Source organism: Amblyraja radiata, unplaced genomic scaffold, assembly GCF_010909765.2.
Source record: "Amblyraja radiata isolate CabotCenter1 unplaced genomic scaffold, sAmbRad1.1.pri scaffold_689_ctg1, whole genome shotgun sequence".
In the NCBI taxonomy this organism is placed as follows: Eukaryota; Metazoa; Chordata; class Chondrichthyes; order Rajiformes; family Rajidae; genus Amblyraja; species Amblyraja radiata.
The window spans coordinates 23,734-51,688 of NW_022630709.1; the positions used below are offsets into that span (position 1 = coordinate 23,734).

Here is a 27,955-nt window from a genome sequence, read left to right on the forward strand (position 1 = left end):
CTGCTTCCATCATCTGTGCCCAGGTGTGTGACCAGGTGTGTGTGCCCAGGTGTGTGTGACCAGGTGTGTGTGACCAGGTGTGAGTGACCAGGTGTGAGTGACCAGGTGTGTGTGACCAGGTGTGTGTGTCCAGGTGTGTGTGACCAGGTGTGTGTGTCCAGGTGTGTGCCCGCCCAGGTGTGTGTGACCAGGTGTGTGTGCCCAGGTGTGTGTGTCCAGGTGTGTGTGTCCAGGTGTGTGCCCACCCAGGTGTGTGTGCCCAGGTGTGTGACCGTGTGTGTCCAGGTGTGTGACCGTGTGTGTCCAGGTGTGTGTGACCAGGTGTGTGTGTCCAGGTGTGTGTGACCAGGTGTGTGTGTCCAGGTGTGTGTGCCCAGGTGTGTGACCGTGTGTGTCCAGGTGTGTGTGTCCAGGTGTGTGACCGTGTGTGTCCAGGTGTGTGTGACCAGGTGTGTGTGTCCAGGTGTGTGTGACCAGGTGTGTGTGTCCAGGTGTGTGTGCCCAGGTGTGTGACCGTGTGTGTCCAGGTGTGTGTGTCCAGGTGTGTGACCGTGTGTGTCCAGGTGTGTGTGACCAGGTGTGTGTGTCCAGGTGTGTGTGACCAGGTGTGTGTCCAGATGTGCGTCCAGGTGTGTGTCAAGGTGTGTGTTCCCAGGTGTGTGACCGTGTGTGTGTCCAGGTGTGTGTGTGTCCAGGTGTGTGCGTCCAAGTGTGTGTGCCCAGGTGTGCCCGCCCAGGTGTGTGTGTCCAGGTGTGTGTGTCCAGGTGTGTGTGTCCAGGTGTGTGTGTCCAGGTGTGTGTGACCAGGTGTGTGTGACCAGGTGTGTGTGCCAAGGTGTGTGTGACCAGGTGTGTGTGCCCAGGTGTGTGTGTCCAGGTGTGTGTGACCGGGTGTGTGTGTCCAGGTGTGTGTGACCAGGTGTGTGTGTCCAGGTGTGTGTGACCAGGTGTGTGTGACCAGGTGTGTGTGACCGGGTGTGTGTGTCCAGGTGTGTGTGACCAGGTGTGTGTGCCCAGGTGTGTGTGACCAGGTGTGTGTGACCAGGTGTGAGTGACCAGGTGTGAGTGACCAGGTGTGTGTGTCCAGGTGTATGTGACCAGGTGTGCCCGCCCAGGTGTGTGTGCCCAGGTGTGTGTGTCCAGGCGTGTGTGACCAGGTGTGTGTGACCAGGTGTGTGTGACCAGGTGTGAGTGACCAGGTGTGTGTGTCCAGGTGTATGTGACCAGGTGTGCCCGCCCAGGTGTGTGTGCCCAGGTGTGTGTGTCCAGGCGTGTGTGACCAGGTGTGAGTGACCAGGTGTGAGTGACCAGGTGTGTGTGTCCAGGTGTATGTGACCAGGTGTGCCCGCCCAGGTGTGTGTGCCCAGGTGTGTGTGTCCAGGCGTGTGTGACCAGGTGTGTGTGTCCAGGTGTGTGTGTCCAGGTGTGTGTGTGCCCAGGTGTGCCCGACCAGGTGTGTGTGTCCAGGTGTGTGTGTCCAGGTGTGCCCACCCAGGTGTGTGTGTCCAGGTGTGTGTGACCAGGTGTGTGTGTCCAGGTGTGTGTGACCAGGTGTGTGTGTCCAGGTGTGCCCACCCAGGTGTGTGTGTCCAGGTGTGTGTGACCAGGTGTGTGTGACCAGGTGTGTGTGACCAGGTGTGTGTGACCAGGTGTGTGTGACCAGGTGTGTGTGACCAGGTGTGTGTGACCAGGTGTGTGTGACCAGGTGTGTGTGACCAGGTGTGCATGTCCAGGTGTGTGTGACCAGGTGTGTGTGACCAGGTGTGTGTGACCAGGTGTGTGTGACCAGGTGTGTGTGACCAGGTGTGCGTGTCCAGGTGTGTGTGACCAGGTGTGTGAGACCAGGTGTGCGTGTCCAGGTGTGTGTGTCCAGGTGTGTGTAACCAGTTGTGTGTGTCAAGGTGTGTGTGACCAGGTGTGTGTGACCAGGTGTGTGTGTGACCAGGTGTGTGTGACCAGGTGTGTGTGACCAGGTGTGCGTGTCCAGGTGTGTGTGACCAGGTGTGTGTGACCAGGTGTGTGTCCGTGTGTGTCCAGGTGTGTGTGTCCAGGTGTGTGACCGTGTGTGTCCAGGTGTGTGTGACCAGGTGTGTGTGACCAGGTGTGTGTGTCCAGGTGTGTGTGCCCAGGTGTGTGACCGTGTGTGTCCAGGTGTGTGTGTCCAGGTGTGTGACCGTGTGTGTCCAGGTGTGTGTGACCAGGTGTGTGTGTCCAGGTGTGTGTGACCAGGTGTGTGTGTCCAGGTGTGTGTGCCCAGGTGTGTGACCGTGTGTGTCCAGGTGTGTGTGTCCAGGTGTGTGACCGTGTGTGTCCAGGTGTGTGTGACCAGGTGTGTGTGTCCAGGTGTGTGTGACCAGGTGTGTGTCCAGATGTGTGTCCAGGTGTGTGTCAAGGTGTGTGTTCCCAGGTGTGTGACCGTGTGTGTGTCCAGGTGTGTGTGTGTCCAGGTGTGTGCGTCCAAGTGTGTGTGCCCAGGTGTGCCCGCCCAGGTGTGTGTGTCCAGGTGTGTGTGTCCAGGTGTGTGTGTCCAGGTGTGTGTGACCAGGTGTGTGTGTCCAGGTGTGTGTGTCCAGGTGTGTGTGACCAGGTGTGTGTGACCAGGTGTGTGTGCCAAGGTGTGTGTGACCAGGTGTGTGTGTCCAGGTGTGTGTGACCAGGTGTGTGTGACCGGGTGTGTGTGTCCAGGTGTGTGTGACCAGGTGTGTGTGCCCAGGTGTGTGTGACCAGGTGTGAGTGACCAGGTGTGAGTGACCAGGTGTGTGTGTCCAGGTGTATGTGACCAGGTGTGCCCGCCCAGGTGTGTGTGCCCAGGTGTGTGTGTCCAGGCATGTGTGACCAGGTGTGTGTGACCAGGTGTGTGTGACCAGGTGTGTGTGACCAGGTGTGAGTGACCAGGTGTGCCCGCCCAGGTGTGTGTGACCAGGTGTGTGTGTCCAGGTGTGTGTGTCCAGGTGTGTGTGTCCAGGTGTGTGTGACCAGGTGTGTGTGTCCAGGTGTGTGTGTCCAGGTGTGTGTGTCCAGGTGTGTGTGACCAGGTGTGTGTGACCAGGTGTGTGTGTCCAGGTGTGTGTGTCCAGGTGTGTGTGTGCCCAGGTGTGCCCGACCAGGTGTGTGTGTCCAGGTGTGTGTGTCCAGGTGTGCCCGCCCAGGTGTGTGTGTCCAGGTGTGTGTGACCAGGTGTGTGTGTCCAGGTGTGTGTGACCAGGTGTGTGTGTCCAGGTGTGTGTGTCCAGGTGTGTGTGTCCAGGTGTGTGTGACCAGGTGTGTGTCCAGGTGAGTGACCCCGCTCCACCTGTGCGATGAAGTGTGACATTTCCCCCTCCGACAGGTGGAGCAGGTGGTGCTGCCGTCGGACCAGGTGATCCTGCAGCTTCGGGAGAAGTTTGCCGTGGCCACGGTGGACTTTGTCTTCATGAACCACTGGAAGCGGAGCTACCTGCGAGACCTGCGGCTGCTGGAGGAGCAGGGACTGCTGCACCCGGGCAGCGTGGTGCTGGCCGACAACATCATCTTCACCGGGGCCCCGCACTTCATGCAGTACGCCAAGAGCTGCGGCTCCTACACCTGGAAGCTGCACCGCACACACCTGGACTACTTCAGACACATCCGTGACGGCATGGCCGAACTCACCTACACCGGACTCAAGTAGACACCTTTGTCCCACTTTGGCGATTTTTCTGGGCGACTACCGCAACATTTTCAACATTTTCGAACATCTTTCGGCGACAGTGGCAACAATTTTTGCTGTTGTAGGTTGTCGCCAGATGTCATAGGTGAATTCCATTAAAACTAGTCCCAGGCAGTCTCACTTATGCGCCTGTCCCACTTAGGAAACCTGAACGGAAACTTCTGGTGACCTTGCGCCCCAACCAAGGTTTCCGTGAGGTCGCCGGAGGTTTTGGTCACTCTCCCTAATGGTCGAAAGTGGTTTCCGCCTGGTCGAGGCTTCATGTAGGTTGCTTCGATTATTTCAACAAAATCAAAACCGGCCTCGACTAAAAATAGGTGGCCGTTTGGTCGAAGCCCGTGGAGTGGGGTCGCTATTTACTTACAGGCAGTCGAAGGTCTTCTCCTTCGCTGACCGGCCACTTTGATTGGCTCATTGGAGTTTTCAGGACCTAGAAGACCCACTGGTAGGTAAAAATGCCCGCTAAACTTTATTAAACTTCTTAAAACTGTCTCCACTCCTTCTCTCCCCTTCTCCCCACTTCCCTTCCCACTTCTCTCTTCCCCCCCCCACCCCCCCTCCGCGCTCTCTAAAGGACTTACCGTGCTCTGTGGCAGCCGTTTACCTTCCTCTTCATCGCGCAGACAGCGCTCCTCCGCTGTCCCTGGCCCCCACCTTCGCGATGTGTGTGTGTGTGTGCGCGTGTGTGTGTGTGTGTGTGTGTGCGTGTGTGTGTGTGCGTGTGTGTGTGTGCGTGTGCGTGTGTGTGCATGTGCGTGCGTGTGTGTGTGTGCGTGTGCGTGTGCGTGTGCATGTGCGTGTGCGTGTGTGTGGTCGGTATCAACGATCCTATAGGATCTTTGGTCGGTAGATGCAGCTCACGCTTCGGTCGATCCAGGTCGAGGTTTTCCAAGCGAGTGACCAAAACCTCCGGCGACCTCATGGAAACCTTGGGTCCTTGGTTCTTGGTTCTTGGTTGCTTGGTCCTCCAAATATTCCAACTGGAATTTAAACTGGAGGTGGTGAAGGGGGGGCTCGCCAGAAAGGGTAATACAAAACATAACAATAATAAAGATCTTAAACATAAGAACATCCCCCCACAATGGTTTCCATTATGAGGGAAGGCACAGTGTCCAGTCCCATCCCCAGTTCACCCATAGTCGGGCCTATTGAGGCCTCCACAGTTGCCTCTACGGAGGCCCGATGTTTCAGGCCATTCTCGCCGGGTGATGGTGCTCCGGCGTCGGGAGAGTCCTCTCAGCGGCTTGGGAACCCTGGAATGGCCGCTTCCGTACTGGAGGCCGCAGCTTCCGAAGCCGACAAGGCCGCAACGGTTGGAGCTCCACCACTGGCGATCTCATCGAGAGATCCCAGGCTCCCGTTGTTAAAGTCAGCACCGCCGCCCGCAGCTGGCCGCTCCACAGACCCGCAGCTCCGCGATGTTTTTTCTCGGCGGTCTTCAGCTCACCGGAGCTCCAGCGCGGCGACCCAGGCAAGGCATCGCCCGCTCCGCTCCGCGATAGCGCTCCAGCGCTGTGCCGCCGCCGAAGCCGAGGTGCTGGGCGGTCCCTCAGGAAAACGCCGCTCCAGGCCCGCTGGTAGGCCGCGGGGACGGGTCGACGGTGCAGCCCGGAGAAAAGCTGCCTCTCCGACCAGGTAGGGACCTAGAAAGTAGTTTCCCCCCCCCCTCCCTCCCCCCACATAAAAAAGTCTAGACCTCCTAAAACAAAAACACTGAAACTCACTAAAAATTAAAAAAAGAGTGGAAAAGACGGACAGCTGCTGGCTAGGCAGCCATACACAGGACGGCGCCCCCTCATGAGATCGCGGGTCGCGGGCAAGGTCACCAGAGGTTTCCGTTCAGGTGTCCTAAGTGGGACAGGGTCATTAGGCCACTCTTTAGGCGACTGCCAGGGACTAATTTTAATGGAATTCACCTACAACATCACCTATGACATCACCTGCGACATCACCTATGACATCACCTATGACATAATCTACGGCAACCTACGACATCACCTATGACATCATCTACGGCAACCTACGACATCACCTATGACATCATCTACGGCAACCTACGACATCACCTATGACATCATCTACGGCAACCTACGACATCACCTATGACATCATCTACGGCAACCTACAACAGCAAAAATTGCCGCCACTGTCGCCGAAAAATGTTCAACAAGTTGAAGCTTTTGCGGCAGTCGCCTGTAGTTGCCCGAAAAAAATCGCCCAAGTGGGATTGGCCCTTAAACTGAGTTGAGTTCAGTTCAGTTCACTATAGTTCAGTTGAGTTGAGTCTGAGTCTGACGTTGAAGAAGGGTCTCGACCCAAAACGTCGCCCATTCCTTCTCTCCAGAGACGCTGCCTGTCCCGCTGATTTACTCCTGCATTTTGTGCCTGTCTTGAGTTGAGTTTAGCTTCAGTTAGTTCAGTTCTGTCTATTGTCACGTGTACCGAGGTACAGTGAAAAGCTTTTGTTGCGTGCTAACCAGTCAGCGGAAAGACAATACATGATTACAGTCGAGCCGTCCACAGTGTACAGGTACAGGATAAAGGGAATAATGTTTAGTGCAAGGTAAACTCCAGTAGAATTCAATCAAAGATAGTCCAAGGGTCCCTGATGAGGTAGATAGTAGTTCAGGACCGCTCTCTGGTTGTGGTAGGATGGTTCAGTTGCCTGATAACAGCTGGGAAGAAACTATCCCTGAATCTGGAGGTGTGCGTTTTCACACTTCTGTACCTCTTGCCCGATGGGAGAGGAGAGAAGAGGGAGTGACCGGGGGGTGAGACTGGTCCTTGATTATGCTGCTGGCCTTGCCGAGGCAGCGTGAGGTGTGGATGGAGTCAATGGAAGGGAGGTTGGTTTGTGCGACGGTCTGGCCTGCATCTACAATTCGCTGCAATTTCTTGAGGTCTCGGATGGAGCTGTTCCCAAACCCCCCCCCACCGGACCCCCCCCCCTAACCGCTGACCCTCAGGGGCCGGCAACACCCACTGCCTACGGGAGGGGCCGGGCGGTGTGTCCACTGGCGTGGTGTGGGCAGAGTGGGCTGCTGGAGGCCCTGCTACAGCCTGGGGCTCAATTAGAACCATTCCCTCTTCTCCCCGCTCCAGTCCGGCAGGAGGTACAGAAGCTTGAAAGCGCGTACCACCTGACTCAGGAACAGCTTCTTCCCCTCTGTGATCAGGCTTCTGAACGGTCCTTCCATAAGCTAGGGTACTGTCCGATTCACCTCTACCCCATTGCGGACATTGGACTTTGTCTGTGGAACTGATGCCCTACAATGCTGAGAACTATATTCTGCACTCTGTATCTTCCCCTTTGCTTGACCTGTTGGACTCGAGTTTGACTTGATTGCATTTTTGTAGTATAATAGTATTTATTATGTACAGTATTACACTATAATACTATACATAAATATGCCAGCCATGATCACATTGAATGGCGGTGCTGGCTGGAAGGGCCGAATGGCCTACTCCTGCACCTATTGTCTGATATGTTGGATAACTTGCATAACAAAGCTTTTCACTGTACCTCGGTACACATGACTATAATTAAACTAAGTTGTGCCCTCTTCCCCTCACCCTGCGAAAAGGCTTCTGTCTGACTGCCATGTCTATGTGTTTCTGATTTGATTGCAGTGTCTAATGTTATTAATAGTTTATTTTTGACTGTGTTTGGGACTACTGTGGATAGGGTGAGCAGCTTTAAATACCTGGGTGTCCACATCACAGAGGATCTGACATGGACAACACACGCTGCCGCACTGGAGAGTAAGGCAAGGCAGCTCCTTTACCACCTCAGGCAGCTGAGGAAATTCACAGTCTCTCTGAGAACCCTTCAATCCTTCTACTCAGGGGCTGTAGAATGCATCTTGTCCGGCAACATCACAATCTGGTTGGAGAACTGCTCTGCCCAGGACAGGAAGGCTCTGCAGAGAGTAGTGCGTTCGGCCGAACGCACCATGGGAACTACACTCACCCTCCTGCAGGACCTATACACCAGGAGGGGCAGTACAGAGCCAGCAACATTATGGGGGACCCCTACCCCCCCCAGCAACGGACTGTTCCAGCTGCTACGGTCAGGCAAGCGCCTCCGCTGTCACGCTGTGAGAACAGAGAGGATGAGACGGAGTTTCTTCCCACAGACCACTGTTATGTCTTTTTAAAATGTAAATACTGGTTCTGTTCTGTAGTTTTGCACAACTCGCAGGCATTGCCACTTTCATTTCACTGTACATCTTGTATGTGATGGAACAAATAAAGTTGACTTGACTTGACTTGAAGTGTGTTCGGTATTCCGACTGCGCACGCCCAGGTCATAGGTCACTCGAGATAAACATTCTCGGAAGCCGAGCTGCTGTGGGTGTACAGACCTGCGGTTCATCCGTAGTCAGGATCGAAACCCTGCGAGCGCGGTTGAATTGCTTCTGGATTTGGCGACACTGTGTCTCCCTTCTTCACCGGTCCGTGCAGGAATCTCAGCGGTGACAATCTAGCTTGCACAAACTGCGTGTGTCAAAGATGGGCGTGACAGGGCCAATATCTGGGCATTAATATCAGAGTTTGGACGGAGGTGATGACATGGCAGACGGAGTGGGACTATTCACAGGAAGACAATAGACATTAGGTGCAGGAGTAGGCCATTCGGCCCTTCGAGGTGATCATGGCTGATCATCCCCAATCAGAACCCCGTTCCTGCCTGCTCCCCATATCCCCTGACTCCGCTATCTTTAAGAGCCCTATCTAGCTCTCTCTTGAAAGCATCCAGAGAACCTGCCTCCACCAGGCAGGGAATTCCACAGACTCGCCACTCTCTGTGAGAAAAAGTGTTTCCTCGTCTCCGTTCTAAATGGCTTACCCCTTATTCTTAAACTGTGTGGCCCCTGGTTCTGGACTCCCCCAACATCGGGAACATGTTTCCTGCCTCTAGCGTGTCCAAACCCTTAACAATCTTATATGTTTCAATGAGATACCCTCTCATCCTTCTAAACTCCAGAGTGTACAAGCCCAGCCGCTCCATTCTCTCAGCATATGACAGTCCCGCCATCCCGGGAATTAACCTTGTAAACCTACTCTGCACTCCCTCAATAGCAAGAATGTTCTTCCTCAAATTAGGGGACCAAAACTGCACACAATACTCCAGGTGTGGTCTCACTAGGGTCCTGTACAACTGCAGAAGGACCTCTTTGCTCCTATATTCGATTCCTCTTGTTATAAAGGCCAACATGCCAGTCGCTTTCTTCACTGCCTGCTGTACCTGCATGCTTACTTTCATAGACTGATGTACAAGGATCCCCAGATCCCGTTGTACTTCCCCTTTTCCCAACTTGATGCCATTTAGATAGTAATCTGCCTTCCTGTTTTTGTTACCAAAGTGGATAACCTCACATTTATCCGCATTAAACTTCATATGCCATGCATCTGCCCACTCCCCCAACCTATCCAAGTCACTCTGCATTCTCATAGCATCCTCCTCACAGTTCACACTGCCACCCAGCTTTGTGTCATCTGCAAATTTGCTAATGTTACTTTGAATCCCTTCATCCAAATCATTCATGTATATTGTAAATAGCTGCGGTCCCAGCACCGAGCCTTACGGTACCCCACTAGTCACTGCCTGCCATTCTGAAAGGGACCCGTTAAACCCTACTCTTTGTTTCCTGTCTGCCAACAACTTCTCTATCCATGTCAGCACTCTACCCCCAATACCATGTGCCCTAATTTTGCCCACTAATCTCCTATGTGGGACCTTATCAAATGCTTTCTGAAAGTCCAGGTACACCACATCCACTGGCTCTCCCTTGTCCATTTTCCTAGTTACATCTTTAAAAAAATTCCAGAAGATTAGTCAAGCATGATTTCCCCATCATAAATCCATGCTGACTCGGACCGATCCTTTTCCCAACTTGACGCCATTTAGATAGTAATCTGATATTTAGATAGTAAAAAGTGAAAGGCCTGATAAGCCTGTCTCACTTAGGCGACTCTTTAGGCGACTGCAAGGGACCAGTTTTAATGGAATTCACCCACGACACCTGGAGACAACTTACGACAGAACCTAAGACAACCTACGTCAACCTGCGACAGCGAAAATTGTCGCCCCTGTCGCCGAAAATATTTTCAACTTGTCGAAAATTTTGCGGCAGTCGCCTGTAGTTGCCCAAAAACTCGCCTGGTAAGTGGGACAGGCCCATGAGGATACAAACCAGAGCCAAGGGCCTGTTTCCGTGCTGTGTCTCTAAACCAAATTAACCTGACCAGGTAAAGAGGACGCAGGGAGGTTGGACACGGGGACAGTTGGGGCTGACGGGTGGCAGGAAAGTTGACTGGGACCTAATTCTGGGACCAATTAGGGGGCTTAGGTGTGAGTGGAAAGACACTTTAATACTAATAAGAACCTGAGGGTCAACTTTTTTCACACGGTGGGTGGTGGGGAGGTTACTAAGGTAGGTAGAGTAACAATATTGTGAAAGACATTTGGACATGTGCATGGATAGGAACCCTCTCTCTTTCTCTCTCCCTCTCTCTCTCCATCTCTCTCTCTCTCTCTCTCACACACTCACTCTCTCGCACACTCAATCTCACTTTCTCCCCGGGGTCACACAGTTTAAGAATAAGGGGTCGGCCATTTAGGACTGAGATGAGGAAACAGAAGGCAGTGGAAGCCGATTCACTGGATGTTTTTCAAGAGAGTTTTATATAAAGCTCAGGGCTAATGGAATCAAGGGATATGGGGAAAAAGGAGGAATGGATTTTGGATGATCAGCCATGATCATATTAAATGGCGGTGCTGGCTCGAAGGGCCGAATGGCCTACTCCTGCACCTATTGTCTATGTCTCTATGAATGGCTTTAATCTGCTCCTAGAACGTATGCAAGTGGGTGGACGGTCAGGGGAAAGGTGAGAAGAAGCATTTTCACTCAAGGGATATTATGAATCATTGCAGAGGAGTGCAGAGGCTCAGTTTCTGAGTACATTGAAGGCAGGACAATAGACAATAGGTGCAGGAGTAGGCCATTCGGCCCTTCGAGCCAGCACCGCCATTCAATGTGATCATGGCTGATCATCCACAATCAGTACCCCAGTTCCTGCCTTCTCCCCATATCCCCTGACTCCGCTATTTTTAAGAGCCCTATCTAACTCTCTCTTGAAAACATCCAGAGAACCGGCCTCCACCGCCCTCTGAGGCAGAGAATTCCACAGACTCCATATGCTTTCTCCCCATATCCCTTGATTCCGTTAGCCCTAAGAGAATTCCTGCCTTGGATGGATGGATTTGTATATTTCGACAATAAACTAAACTCAACTGAACTGATTTAGTGAATAAGAGGTGGGATTGATGTAGGGAAATGGCACTGAAGTAAAAGATTTGAATTGAATGGGACAGCAGGAGGGCGAGGGGCCGAATGGCGGCCAGTTGTCCAGCAGACCGTACGCCACTCCCTCATCCGGCTTTGTTCTTTACTTTGTCCTGAAGGAGACAATCTCTCTCTCTCCCTCTGTCTCACTCACTCTCTCACACTCTCACACTCTCTCTCCCTCCCTCTCTCTCTCTTTCTCACTCTCTCTCAATCTCTCAATCTCTCACTCTCTCTCTCTTTTTCTCTCTCTCTCTCACTCTCTCACACACTCTCTCTCTCTCTCTCTCTCTCTCTGTCTCTCAGTTTCTCCTCTTGGATCTTTGCATAGAAGGGGGGGGAGGGGGAGAGGGCGATGTCGGAACCTCGGTGACGCACCTCCGGCTGGCGGGGGACCGGCTGGCGGGCGGACCCACTTCCGGCGCGGGCGACAGGGTGGGTGTGGGGGACCGGCGGCGTCGGGCGGACCCACTTCCGGCGCGGGCGACAGGGTGGGTGTGGGGGACCGGCGGCGGCGGCGACTCCCCCCTGTAGGTTCCCCCCCCCCTCAACCCCCCCTTGTCCCCCTCCTGTTCACATCCACGCCCCCCCTCTTTCTCTCTCCCTCTCTCTCTCCTCTTGGGGACCACAGTCTGTTTATCCAACGCCTTCCCCTCCCCCTCCCCCTCCACTTGATTGGTCCGGGGTTACGGGGAGACGGCAGGAGAACGGGGTTAGGAGGGAGAGATAGACCAGCCCTGACTGAATGGTGGAGTGTGGACTTGATGGGGCCGAATGGCCTCAACCTGCCCCTGTCACTTTATGCCCTCTCCTCAGGCACCCCGCTCCTCGCCCCATCCCTGTGGAAAGCCACACAATCGTAGAGAGGACGTGCAAACTCCACACAGGCAGGCAGCGCCCGAGGTCAGGGTCGACACCGGGTTGTCAGGCGCCGTGAGGCAGCCGCACTACCCGCCGCGCCACCGTGGTTGAAATGGACCTCGCTGCCAGTGAGGGGGGTGGAAGCAGAGACTCGCATTTAATAATTACTCAGACAAGGCCTTGACACTCGATGTCACTGAGAAATACAGTCTAGACCGGCTAAAGGGCTTGTTTTTCCCCATAAAAGGGACACAAAGGACACCAAGTAACTCAGCGGGTCAGGCAGCATCTGTGGAGAACATGGATAGGTGACGTTTCACAGAGTGCTGGAGTAACTCAGCGGGTCAGGCAGCAGCATCTGTGGAGAACATGGATTGGTGACGTTTCACAGAGTGCTGGAGTAACTCAGCGGGTCAGGCAGCATCTGTGGAGAACGTGGATAGGTGACGTTTCGGGCCGTAATCCTTCTTCAGCCGAGTTTCCGTGTTGAATGACTGTCCTTGCAGTGAGAGAGTTGGAGCTCATTGAAAGCAGCAGAAATACCTGCAGCATTTGTCCTTTTTGAGAGTTCAGTTTATTGTCACGTGTACCGAGGTACAGTGAAAAGCTTCTGTTGCGTGCTGACCAGTCAGCAGAAAGCAAATTACAATCGAGCCATTCACAGTGTACAGATACATGATAAGGGAATAATGTTTAGTGCAAAGTAAAGTCCGATTAAAGATAGCCTGAGGGTCTCCAAGTGAGGTCGATTGTAGTTCAAGACTGCTCTCTAGTTGGTGTTAGATGGTTCAGTCGCCTGATAACAGCTGGGAAGGAACTGCTGAAAGAGATGGGCTTGGATAGAGTGGATGTGGAATGGATGTTCCCACTCGTGGAAGAGTCTGGGACCAGAGGTCAAAGCTTCAGAATAAAAGAACGTTCCTTTAGGAAGGAGATGAAGAGGAATCTCTTCCGTCAGAGGATGGTGAATCTGTGGAATTCTTTGCCACAGCAAGCTGTGGAGGCCATGTCATTGGATATTTTTTACGGCAGAGACAGGTAGATTCTAGAAATAGATTTCTATTTTAAAAATTAACATGTTCTTGATTAGTAGGGGTGTCGGGGGTTATGGGGAGACAGCAGGAGAATGGGGTTAAGAGGGAGAGATAGATCAGCCATGATCAAATGGTGGAGGAGACTTAATGGGCCGAATGGCCTAATTCTGCTCCTATCGCTCATGAGCATAAATCTAGGCTCTCAGCAGATTTGTGAATGAAGTTTAATGAAGTTCTTGTCTTGTCTCCAGGATGTCGATCCTGTTTCCCTCCCTCTTCCCACGAGTGACGGAATCGCTATGGTTTAACCTGGACCGGCCATGCGTGGATGAAAGCGAACTCCAGCAGCAGGAAAATCAGCACCAGGCCTGGGTCAGTGCCTCTGTTCGTGTACATGTGGTGTTATTAGTCATTAGTTTACCGTCACGTGTACCGAGGAATTGAATATAGGAGCAAAGAGGTCCTTCTGCAATTGTACAGAGCCCTAATGAGACCACACCTGGAGTGTTGTGTGCAGTTTTGGTCCCCTAATTTGAGGAAGGACATTCTTGCTATTGAAGGAGCGCAGCGTAGGTTCACCAGGTTAATTCCCGGGATGGCGGGACTGTCATATGCTGAGAGAATGGAGGAGCTGGGCTTGTACACTCTGGAGTTTAAAAGGATGAGAGGGTATCTCATTGAAACATAAGATTGTTAAGGGCTTGTACACGCTAGAGGCAGGAAACATGTTCCCGATGTTGGGGGAGTCCAGAACCAGGGGCCACAGTAAGAATAAGGAGTAAGCCATTTAGAATGGAGACGAGGAAACACTTTTTCTCACAGAGAGTGGCGAGTCTGTGGAATTCTCTGCCTCAGAGGGCGGTGGAGGCAGGTTCTCTGGATGCCTAATCCTGCACCTATTGTCTATTGTCTATTGGTACAGCGAAAAGCTTTTTGTCGCGTGCCAACCAGTCAGCGGAAAGACAATACATGGTTACAATGGATCCATCCATAGTGTACAGATACAGGATAGAGGGAATAACGTTTAGTGCAAGATAAAGTCCAGTAAAGTCTGATCAAAGATAGTCCATGAATTCCAGAACCAGGGGTCACACAGTTTAAGAATAAGGGGTCGGCCATTTAGGACTGGGATGAGGAAAAACGTTTTCACCCAGAGAGTTGTGAATCTGTGGAATTCTCTGCCACAGAAGGCAGCGGAGGCCAATTCACTGGATGTTTTCAAGAGGGAGATTTAGCTCTTTCGGCTAACGGGATCAAGGGTTTATGGGGGGGAAAAAGCAGGAACGGGGTACTGATTTTAGATGATCAGCCATGATCATATTGAATGGCCGTGCTGGTACCTATTTTCTGTTTCTATTCAGCCAGCAGAAAGATTACAATCGGGCCGTCCACAGTATCCAGAAACAGGTTAAAGGGAATATGGGAACATAAGGAACTGCAAACGCTGGAATCGTGCATGGAACACACAGTGCTGGAGTAACTCAGCGGGTCAGGCTGAAATCTGTGGAGTGAAAGGATGATAGGGAGGCAGGGTGGTAGAGTTGCTGCCTCACAGCGTCAGAGACACGGGTTCCATCCTGTCTATGGGTGTTGTCTGTACGGAGTTTGTTCGTCCTCCCCGTGACCTGAGTGGGTTTTTCTCTCGATGCTCCGGTTTCAATAGACAATAGGTGCAGGAGTAATAATAATAATAATAAATTTTATTCATGGGCGCCTTTCAAGAGTCTCAAGGACACCTTACAAAAATTGAGCATGTAGAGGAAAAACATGTAAGGGGAATGAAATAAATAGTAGAGACATGACTAGTACACAAAGTAAAGACAGAATTCAATACAAAACACAGTACGAGGCAATTCAAGCACAGATGAAAAGGGAGGGGGACGTGGGGCTAAGGATAGGCAGAGGTGAAGAGATGGGTCTTGAGGCGGGACTGGAAGATGGTGAGGGGCACGGAATTGCGGATCAGTTGGGGGAGGGAGTTCCAGAGCCTGGGAGCTGCCCTGGAGAAGGCTCTGTCCCCAAAACTGCGGAGGTTGGACTTGTGGATGGAGAGGAGACCGGCTGATGTGGATCTGAGGGACCGTGAGGGTTGGTAGGGGGAGAGGAGGTCAGTGAGATATGGGGGGGGCCAGATGGTGGAGGGCTTTGTAGGTGAGGATCAGGATTTTGTAGGTGATCCGGTGGGAGATGAGAAGCCAGTGGAGTTTTTTGAGGACTGGAGTGATGTGATGCCAGGATTTGGTGTGGGTGATGAGTCGGGCGGCTGCGTTCTGGACCAGTTGGAGTCGGTTGATGTAGGTGGAGCTGATGCCAAGGAGAAGTGAGTTGCAGTAGTCCAGTCGGGAGGAGATGAAGGCATGGATGAGTCTTTCAGCAGCAGGCGGTGTGAGAGAGGGTCTGAGTTTGGCGAAGATCACGCCAAGGTTGCGGGCCTGGGGAGATGGGGAGACAGTGGTGCCGTCGATGGTGAGAGTGGGGTTATTGATTTTGCTGAGTGTGGCTTTGGAGCCTATGAGGAGGAATTCTGTCTTATCGCTGTTGAGTTTTCCAGGTTCCAGGTTTTTATAGCTGACAAACAGGAGTTGATATGGGAGAGGGGGGGGGGGTTGTGGGGGGGATTTGGTGCCAAGGTAAATCTGGGTGTCATCAGCGTAACAGTGGAAGTCCAGAGTAGGCCATTCGGCCCTCCATGCCATGGTTGATCACATTGTTCTGAACTGATCAGATGTTCCTCCCACACTCTGAAGACGTGCAGAATTATAGGTTAACTGGCCATTGTAAATTGTCCCTCGTATGCAGGATGATGCCAGTGAGCGGGGCGATCGCTGGCCAGCGTTTACCGAACGTCCTGGTTCCATGCTGTATCTCGAACGTGGATAGATTCAAGATTCAAGATTCAATCTTTTATTGTCATTGTGCAGTGTACAGTACAGAGAAAACGAATTGCAGTTAGCATCTCACCCAGAAGAGCGAACATAGAATAATGAACAGTAAAAATATATACGTACATACAGTAGTAGTAGTGCAATTTTTCTGGGGGAAGGAGTGTCCGGGAGGGGAGGGGGGGGGGGGGGGGGGGGGTGACTGCCAATCACCGAGGTGCAGAGTTAAGTAGTGTAACAGCCGCAGGGAAGAAGCTGTTCCTGGACCTGCTGGTCCGGCAACGGAGAGACCTGTAGCGCCTCCCGGATGGGAGGAGGGTAAACAGTCTGTGGCTGGGGTGAGAGCAGTCCTTGGCGATGCTGAGCGCTCTCCGCAGACAACGCTTGCTCTGGACAGACTCAATGGAGGGGAGCGAGGAACCGGTGATGCGTTGGGCAGTTTTCACCACCCTCTGCAGTGCTTTCCGGTCGGAGACAGAGCAGTTGCCATACCATACTGTGATGCAGTTGGTAAGGATGCTCTCGATGGTGCAGCGGTAGAAGTTCACCAGAATCTGAGGAGACAGATGGACCTTCTTCAGTCTCCTCAGGAAGAAGAGACGCTGGTGAGCCTTCTTGACCAGAGTTGAGGTATTGTGGGTCCAAGAGAGGTCATCGGAGATGTTCACCCCCAGGAACCTGAAGCTGGAAACACGTTCCACCTCCGTCCCGTTAATGTGGATGGGGGTGTGCGTGCCGCCCCTGGACTTCCTGAAGTCTACAATGAGCTCCTTGGTCTTCTTGGAGTTAAGGGCCAGATTGTTGTCAGCGCACCATGCTGCTAGGAGCTGGACCTCCTCCCTATGGGCTGACTCATCGTTGTCGCTGATGAGGCCAATCATCATTGTATCATCTGCATACTTGATGATGGTGTTAGTACCATGTACAGGTGTGCAGTCGTAGGTGAAGAGGGAGTAGAGGAGGGGGCTCAGCACACAGCCCTGTGGAACGCTGGTGTTCAGGGTGAGGGTTGAAGAGGTGTGGTTGACTGACCTAACAGACTGGGGTCTGTTAGTTAGAAAGTCCAGTATCCAGTTGCAGAGGGAGGGGTCGATGCCCAGGTCGCTGAGATAGGGACTAGGGACGTTTTGGCTCGGGATCTTATTGAAACATATAAGATTATTAAGGGTTTGGACTCGCTAGAGGCAGGAAACATGTTCCCGATGTTGGGGGAGTCCAGAACCAGGGGCCACAGTTTAAGAATAAGGGGTAAGCCATTTAGAATGGAGACAAGGAACCACTTTTTCACACAGAGAGTTGTGAGTCTGTGGAATTCTCTGCCTCAGAGAATTCCACAGACTCACAACTCTCTGTGTGAAAAAAGTGGTTCTCTGGATACTTTCAAGAGAGAGCTAGATCGGGCTCTTAAAGATAGTGGAGGTAGACAAAAGTGCTGGAGAAAGTCAACGGGTGCAGCAGCATCTACGGAGCGAAGGAAATAGGCAACATTTCGAGCCGAAATCCTAGCGGAGTCAGGGGGTATGGGGAGAAGGCAGGAACGGGGTACTGATTGGGGATGATCAGCCATGATCACATTGAATGGCCGGTGTTGGCTCGAAGGGCCGAATGGCCTACTCCTGCTCCTATTGTCTATTGACCCGTTTCGCGAAGTGGAAAACAAATAAAACTGCAGGTGCTGGAAACAGATGCGCTGGAAGAACTCAGTCAGTCAGGCAGCATCTGTGGGAAGAGAAGCCGTTAACGTTTCAGGTCGGAGACTTCTTCAGAACTGAGAAAGAGGGAAATGAAACAGCTCCAAAGGCACCGGACATGTCTTTGTTGCGCCCACCCCCAATATCCACACGTTTCATCCATCCCCTCCTCCCTACACTCATCACCCCGAGTCTTACAGTTCCCTTTTATCCTCCCACATCCCTCCCTTCACATTTCACTCCTCCTCTTCTCTCCTTATCCGACACCGTTTTGTCTCGTTTTCACCTCCAGCCTTTGTCACTTACTCCGTCCGTCTGCAATTCACTCACCCCACCTGTATCCACCCATCACTCACCCCACCTGTATCCACCCATCACTCACCCCACCTGTATCCACCCATCACTCCCCAGGCTTCCCCCCCCCCCCCCACCCACCCCTCTCTCTCTCTCCCCCAGTTTTCTCCCCACCCCCTACTCCAAAGGCTCCCAACCATTTTCATCCCGTTTACCCATATAACCACATAACAATTACAGCACGGAAACAGGCCACCTCGGCCCTTCAAGTCCGTGCCGAACACTTATTCTCCCCTAGTCCCATCTACCTGCACTCAGACCATAACCCTCCATTCCTTTCCCGTCCATATCCAATTGATTTTTAAATGATAAAATCGACCCTGCCTCCACCACATCCACTAGAAGCTCATTCCACACAGCTACCACGCTCTGAGTAAAGAAGTTCCCCCTCATGTTACCCCTAAACTTCTGTCCCTTAATTCTCAAATCATGTCCTCTTGTTTGAATCTTCCCTACTCTCAATGGGAAAAGCTTATCCACGTCAACTCTGTCTATCCCTCTCATCATTTTAAAGACTTATGAGAGGGATAGACAGAGTTGACGTGGATAAGCTTTTTCCATTGAGAGTAGGGAAGATTCAAACAAGAGGACATGAAGTCCCCCCTTAACCTGCGCTCCACAGAATAAAGACCTATCTTGTTCAACCTTTCTCTGTAACTTAGGTTAGACCCAGGCAACATTCTAGTAAATCTCCTCTGCGCTCTCTCTATTTTGCTGACATCTTTCCTATAATTTGGCGACCAAAATTGTACACCACCCTGGCAACTTTAATACTTTAATAAGATAAGATAATATCTTTTATTGTCCAGAGGTGCAACAAGATTTGGTATGCAGCTTCCATCCGATGTCATAACTTACACAACTAAAATCTAGATACCCAGAGAAACATGATTTGTAAAAAAGAACAGTAAAAGAGTCTAAAGTGCAAATGTGTCTGTGCCGGGTCGATGTGCGACGTGACCATCCGAGGGAGACAGTTCATGGGGGGTGGGGGGCTCTCAGCCGGACCGGTTCAGAGCAGCGATAGCTCTGGGGATGAAGCTGTTCCTGAGTCTGGAGGTACGGGCGTAGAAGGCCTAGTAACGTCTGCCGGTTGGTAGAAGTTCGAACAGACTATTACAAGGGTGTGAGAGCAGCATGTAACAATGTTATTTCACTTATTTATGAACAACTAATAACCAAACACAGTCAGTCAATGAGAAAAAATATGTACAAATCCAGAATCAACAAATTTACCCACTGGGTAGGCGAAATTTACCCCCCATGGCACATTTACCCCCCCCCCCCCCCCCGGTTGGGAACCCTTGCCCTACTCCATCAGTCTGAAGACGGGTCGGGGCGTGAAACGTCGTCTGTCCATTCCCTCCACAGATGCTGAACATTTTGTTGTTTATTATGAGTTTTACAGGGTCCTATAGACAACAGGTGCAGGAGTAGGCCATTCGGCCCTTCAATGTGCCAGCACCGCCATTCAATGTGATCATGGCTGATCATCCCCAATCAGTACCCCGTTCCTGCCTTCTCCGCATATTCCCTGACTCCGCTATCTTTCAGAGCCCTATCTAGCTCTCTCTTGAAAGCATCCAGAGAACCGGCCTCCACCGCCCTCTGAGGCAGAGAATTCCACACTCACAACTCTATGTGTGAAAAAGTGTTTCCTCATCTCCATTCTAAATGGCTTTACCCCTTATCCTTAAACTGTCGCCCCTGGTTCTGGACTCCCCCAACATCGGGAACATGTTTCCTGCCTCTAGCGTGTCCAAACCCCTAACAATCTTATATGTTTCAATAAGATCTCCTCTCATCCTTCTAAACACCAGAGTGTACAAGCCCAGCCGCTCCATTCTCTCAGCATATGACAGTCCCGCCTTCACGGGAATTAACCTTGTAAACCTACGCTGCACTCCCTCAATAGCAAGAATGTCCTTCCTCAAATTAGGGGACCAAAACTGCACACAATACTCCAGGTGTGGTCTCACTAGGGCTCTGTACAACTGCAGAAGGACCTCTAGTGGTCTTACTAGGTCTTTACATGCCCTGTTGTGCTGTTGAAAGTAAGGGCTTCTATACCCCGTGACTGCTCTCACTCCCCATCCCCCCACTCGCAACAAGGGCTCAGTCCACCTTGTCCTCACCTTCCACCCTACTAGCCGTCACATACAACAAATAATCCTCCGTCAGTTTCGCCACCTCCAACGTGATCCCACCACCGGCCACATCTTCCCATCTCCCCCCCTGTCTGCTTTCCGCAAAGACCGCTCCCTCCGTAACTCCCTGCTCAATTCGTCCTTCCCACCCGCACCACCCCCTTCCCTGGTACTTTCCCTTACAACCGCAGGAAATGCTACACCTGTCCCTTTCCCTCCCCCCTTGACTCCATCCAAGGACCCAAGCAGTCTTTCCAGGTGCGGCAGAGGTTCACCTGCATCTCCTCCAACCTCATCTATTGCATCCGCTGCTCTAGATGTCAGCTGCTCTACATCGGTGAGACCAAGCGCAGGCTTGGCGATCGCTTCGCCCAACACCTCCGCTCGGTTCGCATTGACCAACCTGATCTCCCTGTGGGTCAGCACTTCAACTCCCCCTCTCATTCCGAATCTGACCTTTCTGTCCTGGGCCTCCTCCATGGTCAGAGTGAGTCCCACCGCAAATTGGAGGAGCAGCACCTCATATTTTGCTTGGGCAGCCTGCACCCCAGCGGTATGAACATTGACCTCTAATTTCTCCTTCCCTTCTCAGCTCGCCCTCAGCCCACTGGCTCCATATCTTCCTTTCTTCTTCTCGCACCCTCACACCAGTCTGAAGAAGGGTTTTGACCAGAAACGTCGCCTATTTCCTTTGCTCCATAGATGCTACCTCACCTGCTGAGTTTCTCCAGCATTTTTGTCTACCTAAAATTCTTAAGGGATTGGACAGGCTAGATGCAGGAAAAATGTTCCCGATGCTGGGGGAGTCCAGAACCAGGGGTCACACAGTTTAAGAATAATGGGTCGGCCATTTTGGACAGAGATGAGGAAATATTTCTTCACCCAGAGAGTTGTGAGTCTGTGGAATTCTCTGCCTCAGAAGGCGGTGGAGGCCGATTCACTGGATGTTTTCGAGAGAGAGTTAGATTTAGCTCTTGGGGCTAACGGAATCAAGGTACATGGTGGAAAAAGCAGGTACTGATTTTAGATGTTGAAGAAGGAACTGCAGATGCTGGAAAAATCAAAGGTAGACAAAAATGCTGGAGAAACTCAGCGGGTGAGGCAGCATCTATGGAGCGAAGGAAATAGGCAACATTTCGGGTCGAAACCTGAAGAAGGGTCTCGACCCGAAACGTTGCCCATTCCTTCGCTCCATAGATGCTGCCTCACCCGCTGAGTTTCTCCAGCATTTTTGTCTACCTACTGATTTTAGATGATCAGCCATGATCATATTGAATGACGGTGCTGGCTGAAAGGGCCGAATGGCCTGCTCCTGCAATGTTTCTATTAGTCGGGGTCTATTAGTGTGTGTATCTGTGTGTGTCAGTGCCTGTTTCAAGTCAGTCAGAACGGGGAATTCACACCATCCAGAATTCACACCATCCAGAATAATTGCCATTTAGTTCCACATTGGGGTGGAAACTGAGTCAGATATTGTGCAACGTTGCCCCCCAGTTGGCTCACCGCACTTTCTCAAGGGGACACATTTGCTGAGACAAGGCGTGCAATCAGAGCGGGGAGGGGAAGTCAGACTGAAACTAAATCATAAGGGATAGGAGCAGAATTAGGCCATTCGGCCCACTCCTGCAGTTATTTTTCTATGTTTCTACGCATTATATCTCCTGAATTTCTTTCTTTCTTTCTCTGCCGTTGCCCTCCAGTTGCAGAGTATTGCTGAAAAGAACACCTCGTTGGTGCCCATTGGGAAGCCGGCGTCTGAGGTGAGTGTGTGACTGGATCCTCCCACTGCCCACTTCCACCCATTTGACATTTCATTCCTCTCCTTATTTGAAAACCATCCGAGTCCGTCCAACCTCTCCCCGTTGCTAGTACAGGTGCACAACCTTTTATCCGAAAGCCTTGGGACCAGACACTTCTTGGATTTCGGAATTTTTCGGATTTCCGAATGGAAGATTTTTAGCGTAGATTAGGTAGGTAGCGCGGGCGGCTTGAAAAGTCTGGAGCGGCTGCCTCCTCCCCGGAGACCGGGGAATCATTGTAAATCATTGCTTAAATGTTAGTCGGTTAGTTTGGAGGGATTTTATGTGGTGGGGGGGGGGGGGGGAAGGGGGAAACTTTAATTCTTAGTCCCCTACCTGGTCGGAGAGGCGGGGAGCGGGGAATGCCTTACCGGGTCGCCGTGCAGTAAGCCCGCAGCCCCAGCTCCGCGATGTTGGGAGTTGGCGGCCACAGCGCTCCGGAGCTTACCGCACGGCGACCCGGTAAGGCATTGCCCGCTCCCCGCCTCTCCGACCAGGTAGGGGACTAAGAATTAAAGTTTCCCCCTTCACCCCCCCCCCCCTTCACATAAAAGCCCTGCAAACTAACTGACTAACATTTAAGCAATGATTTACAGATGTTTAAGTGTCTCCCCGGTCTCCGGGGAGGAGGCAGCCGCTACAGTAGTACAGACCTGGGTTGACCGTGGGTCGTTTCGGGTCAAGTTTGGCGCCAAACGCGAGCTTCGGTGTGCAGACGACATCCTGGAAAAAATGTCCGGTATTCGGAGCTTTTCGGTTTCCGGAACTCCGGATAAAAGGTTGTGCACCTGTACCTCCTAACACAGGCGGCATCGTTCTGGTGAACCTCCTCTGCACCGCCTCCAAAGCCCCCACACGCTTCCTGTAATGGGGGCGACCAGAACTGCACGCGGCACTCCAAATGCGGCCCGACCAACGTCCTATGAAGCTGCGGTACACAAAAATGCTGGAGAAACTCAGCGGGTGCAGCAGCATCTATGGAGCGAAGGAAATAGGCAACGTTTTGGGCCGAAACCCTTCTTCAGACTGAGGATAAAGCTGCAACAGGAGTTGCTGACTCTCACACTCAATGCCCCAGTCTCATCATCATCGGCGGCCACTCGAAACAAGAACAACTGATGCCTGTGCGTGACGGCAGTCTGAAGAAGGGTCTCAACCCGAAACGTCACCCGTTCCTCCGCTCCATAGATGCTGCCTCACCCGCTGAGTATATCCAGCATTTTTGTCTACCTGCAATAATAATAATAATAATAATGGATGGGATTTATATAGCGCCTTTCTAATACTCAAGGCGCTTTACATCGCATTATTAATTCACTCCTCAGTCACACTCGGTGGTGGTAAGCTACTTCTGTAGCCGCAGCTGCCCTGGGGCAGACTGACGGAAGCGTGGCTGCCAATCTGCGCCTACGGCCCCTCCGACCACCACCAATCACTCACACACATTCACACACAGGCAAAGGTGGGTGAAGTGTCTTGCCCAAGGACACAACGACAGTATGCACTCCAAACGGGATTCGAACCGGCCACCTTCCGGTCGCCAGCCGAACACTTAGCCCATTGTGCCATCTGTCGTCCCAATACTCTAAATTGTTCTCTGGGCCACAGTGGCCTGAGCCCCGCTCCCCTGTCCTGCGATCTAACGGTTACGCTGGTCGCCCCACAGCAGAACTATGACGACGAGGAAGAGGAGGACGATGAGGATGATGAAGACAGCGAGGAGGACTCCGAGGAGGATGAAGACATGCAGGACATGGACGAGATGAACGACTACAACGAGTCCCCCGATGACGGAGAGATAAACGAGGTGAGTGGAGGAACCAGGGCCAGATAGGACAATGACGTTCTTACTTGCTGCAGCACAACACAATGTGTAAACATAGTACAGAAAGGGAAAAGAAAGGGGGAAAAAAACCTACGCTGGCAGTTCAAGTGAGTTTATTGTCATGTGTCCCTGTATAGGACAATGAAATTCTTGCTTTGCTTCAGCACGCAGAACATAGTAGGCATTTACTACAAAACAGATAAATGTGTCCATATACCATGATATAAATATATACACACATGAATAAATAAACTGATAAAGTGCAAATAACAGATAATGGGTTATTAATAATCAGAGTTTTGTCCGAGCCAGGTTTAATAGCCTGATGGCTGAGGGGAAGTAGCTATTCCTGAACCTGGTTGTTGCAGTCTTCAGGCTCCTGTACCTTCTACCTGAAGGTAGCAGGGAGATGAGTGTGTAGTCAGATTGGTGTGGGTCTTTGATGATACTGCCAGCCTTTTTGAGGCAGCGACTGCGATAGATCCCCTCGATGGAAGGAAGGTCAGAGCCGATGATGGACTGGGCAGTGTTTACTACTTTTTGTAGTCTTTTCCTCTCCAGGGCGCTCAAATTGCCGAACCAAGCCACGATGCAACCGGTCAGCATGCTCTCCACTGTGCACCTGTAGAAGTTAGAGAGAGTCCTCCTTGGCAAACCGACTCTCCGTAATCTTCTCAGGAAGTAGAGGCGCTGATGAGCTTTCTTGATAATTGCATTAGTGTTCTCGGACCAGTAAAGATCTTCAGAGATGTGATATAATCTAATCTGATACAATCTGATATAAACACCCAAACTTCCTCCTCACAGCCCAAAAACTGCTTGTTTACAAGCATAATCCCCGGAATGAGTGGGTTAACATATGATGAGTGTTTGCCAGCACTGGGCCTGTACTCGCTGGAGTTTAGAAGGTTGAGGGGAGACCTCATTGAAACTTACCGAATAGTGAAAGGCCTGGATAGAGTGGATGTGGAGAGGATGTTTCCACTGGTGGGAGAGTCTAGGACCAGAGGTCACAGCCTCAGAATTAAAGGGCGCTCTTTTAGAAAGGAGGTGAGGAGGAACTTCTTTAGACAGAGGGTGGTGAATCTGTGGAACTCATTGCCACAGAAGGCTGTGGAGGCCAAGTCAGTGGATATTTTTAAGGCAGAGATAGACAAATTCTTGATTAGAATGTGTGTCAAGGGTTATGGGGAGAAGGCAGGAAAATGGGATTAGGTGGCAGAGATCAGCCATGATTGAATGGCAGAGTGGACTCGATGGGCCGAATGGCCTAATTCTACTCCTATAGCTTGTTAACTTGTGAAGACCCAGGTTCGATCCTGTCTACGGGTGCTGTCTGTACGGAGTTTGTACGTTCTCCCCATGACTTGCGTGGGTTTTCTCCGGGATCTCTGCTTTCCTCTCACGCTCCAAATACGTGCAGGTTTGTAGGTTAATTGGCTTGTAGGGTATTGTTAATGTGCGGGGATCGCTGGTCGGCGTGGACTCGGTGGGCCGAAGGGCCTGTTTCCGTGCTGGTATCTCAAAACTAAACCCAATAGGTCAGGCAGCATCTATGGAGAGAGAGAGAGAAAGGTCTGAAGAAGGGTCTCGACCAGAAACATCACTCATTGTTTCTCTCCAGAGATGCAGCCTGTCCAGCTGAGTTACTCTGGCTTTTATGTATTTATCTTCGAAAAATATTGCTATCTCTTTCCATGGATAACACTGACAATATGTCGCAACGTAGAAAATAGGTGAAGGAGGAGGCCCTTCGAGCCTGCACCGCCATTCATTGTGATCATTGCTGATCATCCACAATCAATAACCCATGCCTGCCTTCTCCCCATATCCCTTGACTCCACTAGCTTAAAGCACATGGTATTGGGGGTTCAGTATTGATGTGGATAGAGAACTGGCTGGCAAACAGGAAGCAAAGAGTAGGAGTAAACGGGTCCTTTTCACAATGGCAGGCAGTGACTAGTGGGGTACCGCAAGGCTCAGTGCTGGGACCCCAGCTATTTACAATATATATTAATGATCTGGATGAGGGAATTGAAGGCAACATCTCCAAGTTTGCGGATGACACTAAGCTGGGGGGCAGTGTTAGCTGTGAGGAGGATGCTAGGAGACTGCAAGGTGACTTGGATAGGCTGGGTGAGTGGGCAAATGTTTGGCAGATGCAGTATAATGTGGATAAATGTGAGGTTATCCACTTTGGTGGCAAAAACAGGAAAGCAGACTATTATCTAAATGGTGGCCGATTAGGAAAAGGGGAGATGCAGCGAGACCTGGGTGTCATGGTACACCAGTCATTGAAAGTAGGCATGCAGGTGCAGCAGGCAGTGAAGAAAGCGAATGGTATGTTAGCTTTCATAGCAAAATAATTTGAGTATAGGGGCAGGGAGGTTCTACTGCAGTTGTACAGGGTCTTGGTGAGACCACACCTGGAGTATTGCGTACAGTTTTGGTCTCCAAATCTGAGGAAGGACATTATAGCCATAGAGGGAGTGCAGAGAAGGTTCACCAGACTGATTCCTGGGATGTCAGGACTTTCATATAAAGAAAGACTGGATAGACTTGGTTTATACTCGCTAGAATTTAGGAGATTGAGAGGGGATCTTATAGAAACGTACAAAATTCTTATGGGGTTGGACAGGCTAGATGCAGGAAGATTGTTCCCGATGTTGGGGAAGTCCAGGACAAGGGGTCACAGCTTAAGGATAAGGGGGAAATCCTTTAGGACCGAGATGAGAAGAAACTTTTTCACACAGAGAGTGGTGAATCTCTGGAACTCACTGCCACAGAAGGTAGTTGAGGCCAGTTCATTGGCTATATTTAAGAGGGAGTTAGATGTGGCCCTTGTGGCTAAGGGGATCAGGGGGTATGGAGAGAAGGCAGGTACGGGATACTGAGTTGGATGATCAGCCATGATCATATTGAATGGCGGTGCAGGCTCGAAGGGCCGAATGGCCTACTCCTGCACCTATTTTCTATGTATCTAGCCCCTAGAGCTCTATCTAACTCTCTCTTAAATCCATCCAGTGACTTGGCCTCCACTGCCCTCTGTGGCAGGGAATTCCATAAATTCACAACTCTCTGGGTGAAAAAGTTTTTTCTCGTCTCAGTTTTAAATGACCTCCCCTTTATTCTTAGACTGTGGCCCCTGGTTCTGGACTCGCCCACCATTGGGAAAAAAAATTCTGCATCTAGCTTGACCAGTCCTTTTATAATTTTATATGTTTCTATAAGATTCCCTCTCATCCTTCTAAATTCCAGTGAATACAAGCCCAGTCTTTCCAATCTTTCCTCATATGACGGTCCCACCTGTTTCAATAGACAATAGGTGCAGGAGTAGGCCATTCGGCCCTTCGAGCCAGCACCGCCATTCAATATGATCATGGCTGATCATCCCCAATCAGTACCCCGTTCCTGCCTTCTCCCCATATCCCCTGACTCCGCTATTTTTAAGAGCCCTATCTAACTCTCTCTTGAAAGCATCCAGAGAACCGGCCTCCACCGCCCTCTGAGGCAGAGAATTCCACAGACTCACCACGCTGTATCTCTAAATTAAAAACAATGAGGAGACCAAAACTGCACACAATGCACAAATGTAGGAAGGAGCTGAAGATGCTGGTTTACACCGAAGATGGACACAAAATGCTGGAGTAAGTCAGCGGGTCAGGCAGCATCTCAGGAGAGAAGGGATGGGTAGCGTTTTGGGTCGAGCCCCTTCTCTGTGTGTGTCTACCATTGAATCATTGTCGCCCCCAGATCGACATGGAGGGTACGGAGCAAGACCAGGACCAGTGGATGATCTGACGGGCCCCAAGATTGCAGCAGCAGCTGCAACGTGATCTCTGCCTGGGCTCCCCCACCCCGCCGGGGATGTCCGCATGTCGTGTCCGACGCTCCCCAGCGCTGCTCTTCATCCGGTGACTGAACTGCGAGCAAGTTCACCTGACGACAGACTTTCTCGTGGGACCTTGGAGGAGATTACTCAGCCCCTCGCTCGCATTGCCGTGGGCAGGTCTGAACCTCCTCTGCCTGACACCCTTTCCAATAAAGAATCCTACAATCTCAGTTGTGATCTTATTTAATCGACGCTGCATTGAGATGAGTCAAGTCGGGACGTCACGGTGGCGCGGCAGGTAGAGCTGCTGCCTCACGGCGCCAGAGACCCCGGTTCCATCCTCGCCACGGGTGCTGTCTGTACGGAGTTTGCACGTTCTCCTCGGTGACGGCGTGGGTTTTCACCGGGTGCTCCGGTTTCCTCCCACGCTCCAAAGACGCGCAGGCGTGGGATAGTGCTAGTGTACGGGGTGATCACTGGTCGGCATGGACTC

General features: G+C 51.5%; 1 protein-coding gene across 2 annotated transcripts in view; it reads left to right on the forward strand.

The window, feature by feature from the left end:
• The window catches only part of LOC116970266 (transmembrane O-methyltransferase homolog), a 38,192-nt gene extending 10,500 nt beyond the window's left edge, over positions 1 to 27,692 (forward strand). The window contains exons 4-8 of one of the 2 annotated variants that reach the window (XM_033016942.1): positions 3,329 to 3,645; positions 13,184 to 13,304; positions 21,707 to 21,766; positions 23,475 to 23,612; positions 27,384 to 27,692. In XM_033016942.1, the coding sequence (XP_032872833.1) occupies positions 3,329 to 3,645; positions 13,184 to 13,304; positions 21,707 to 21,766; positions 23,475 to 23,612; positions 27,384 to 27,431 (684 nt within the window). In that variant the 3' untranslated portion in view covers positions 27,432 to 27,692. Of the gene's footprint in view, positions 1 to 3,328; positions 3,646 to 13,183; positions 13,305 to 21,706; positions 21,767 to 23,471; positions 23,613 to 27,383 lie in introns of both variants that reach the window. The other variant, XM_033016941.1, reaches the window with a different exon arrangement.
• Positions 27,693 to 27,955: the final 263 nt, after the last annotated feature.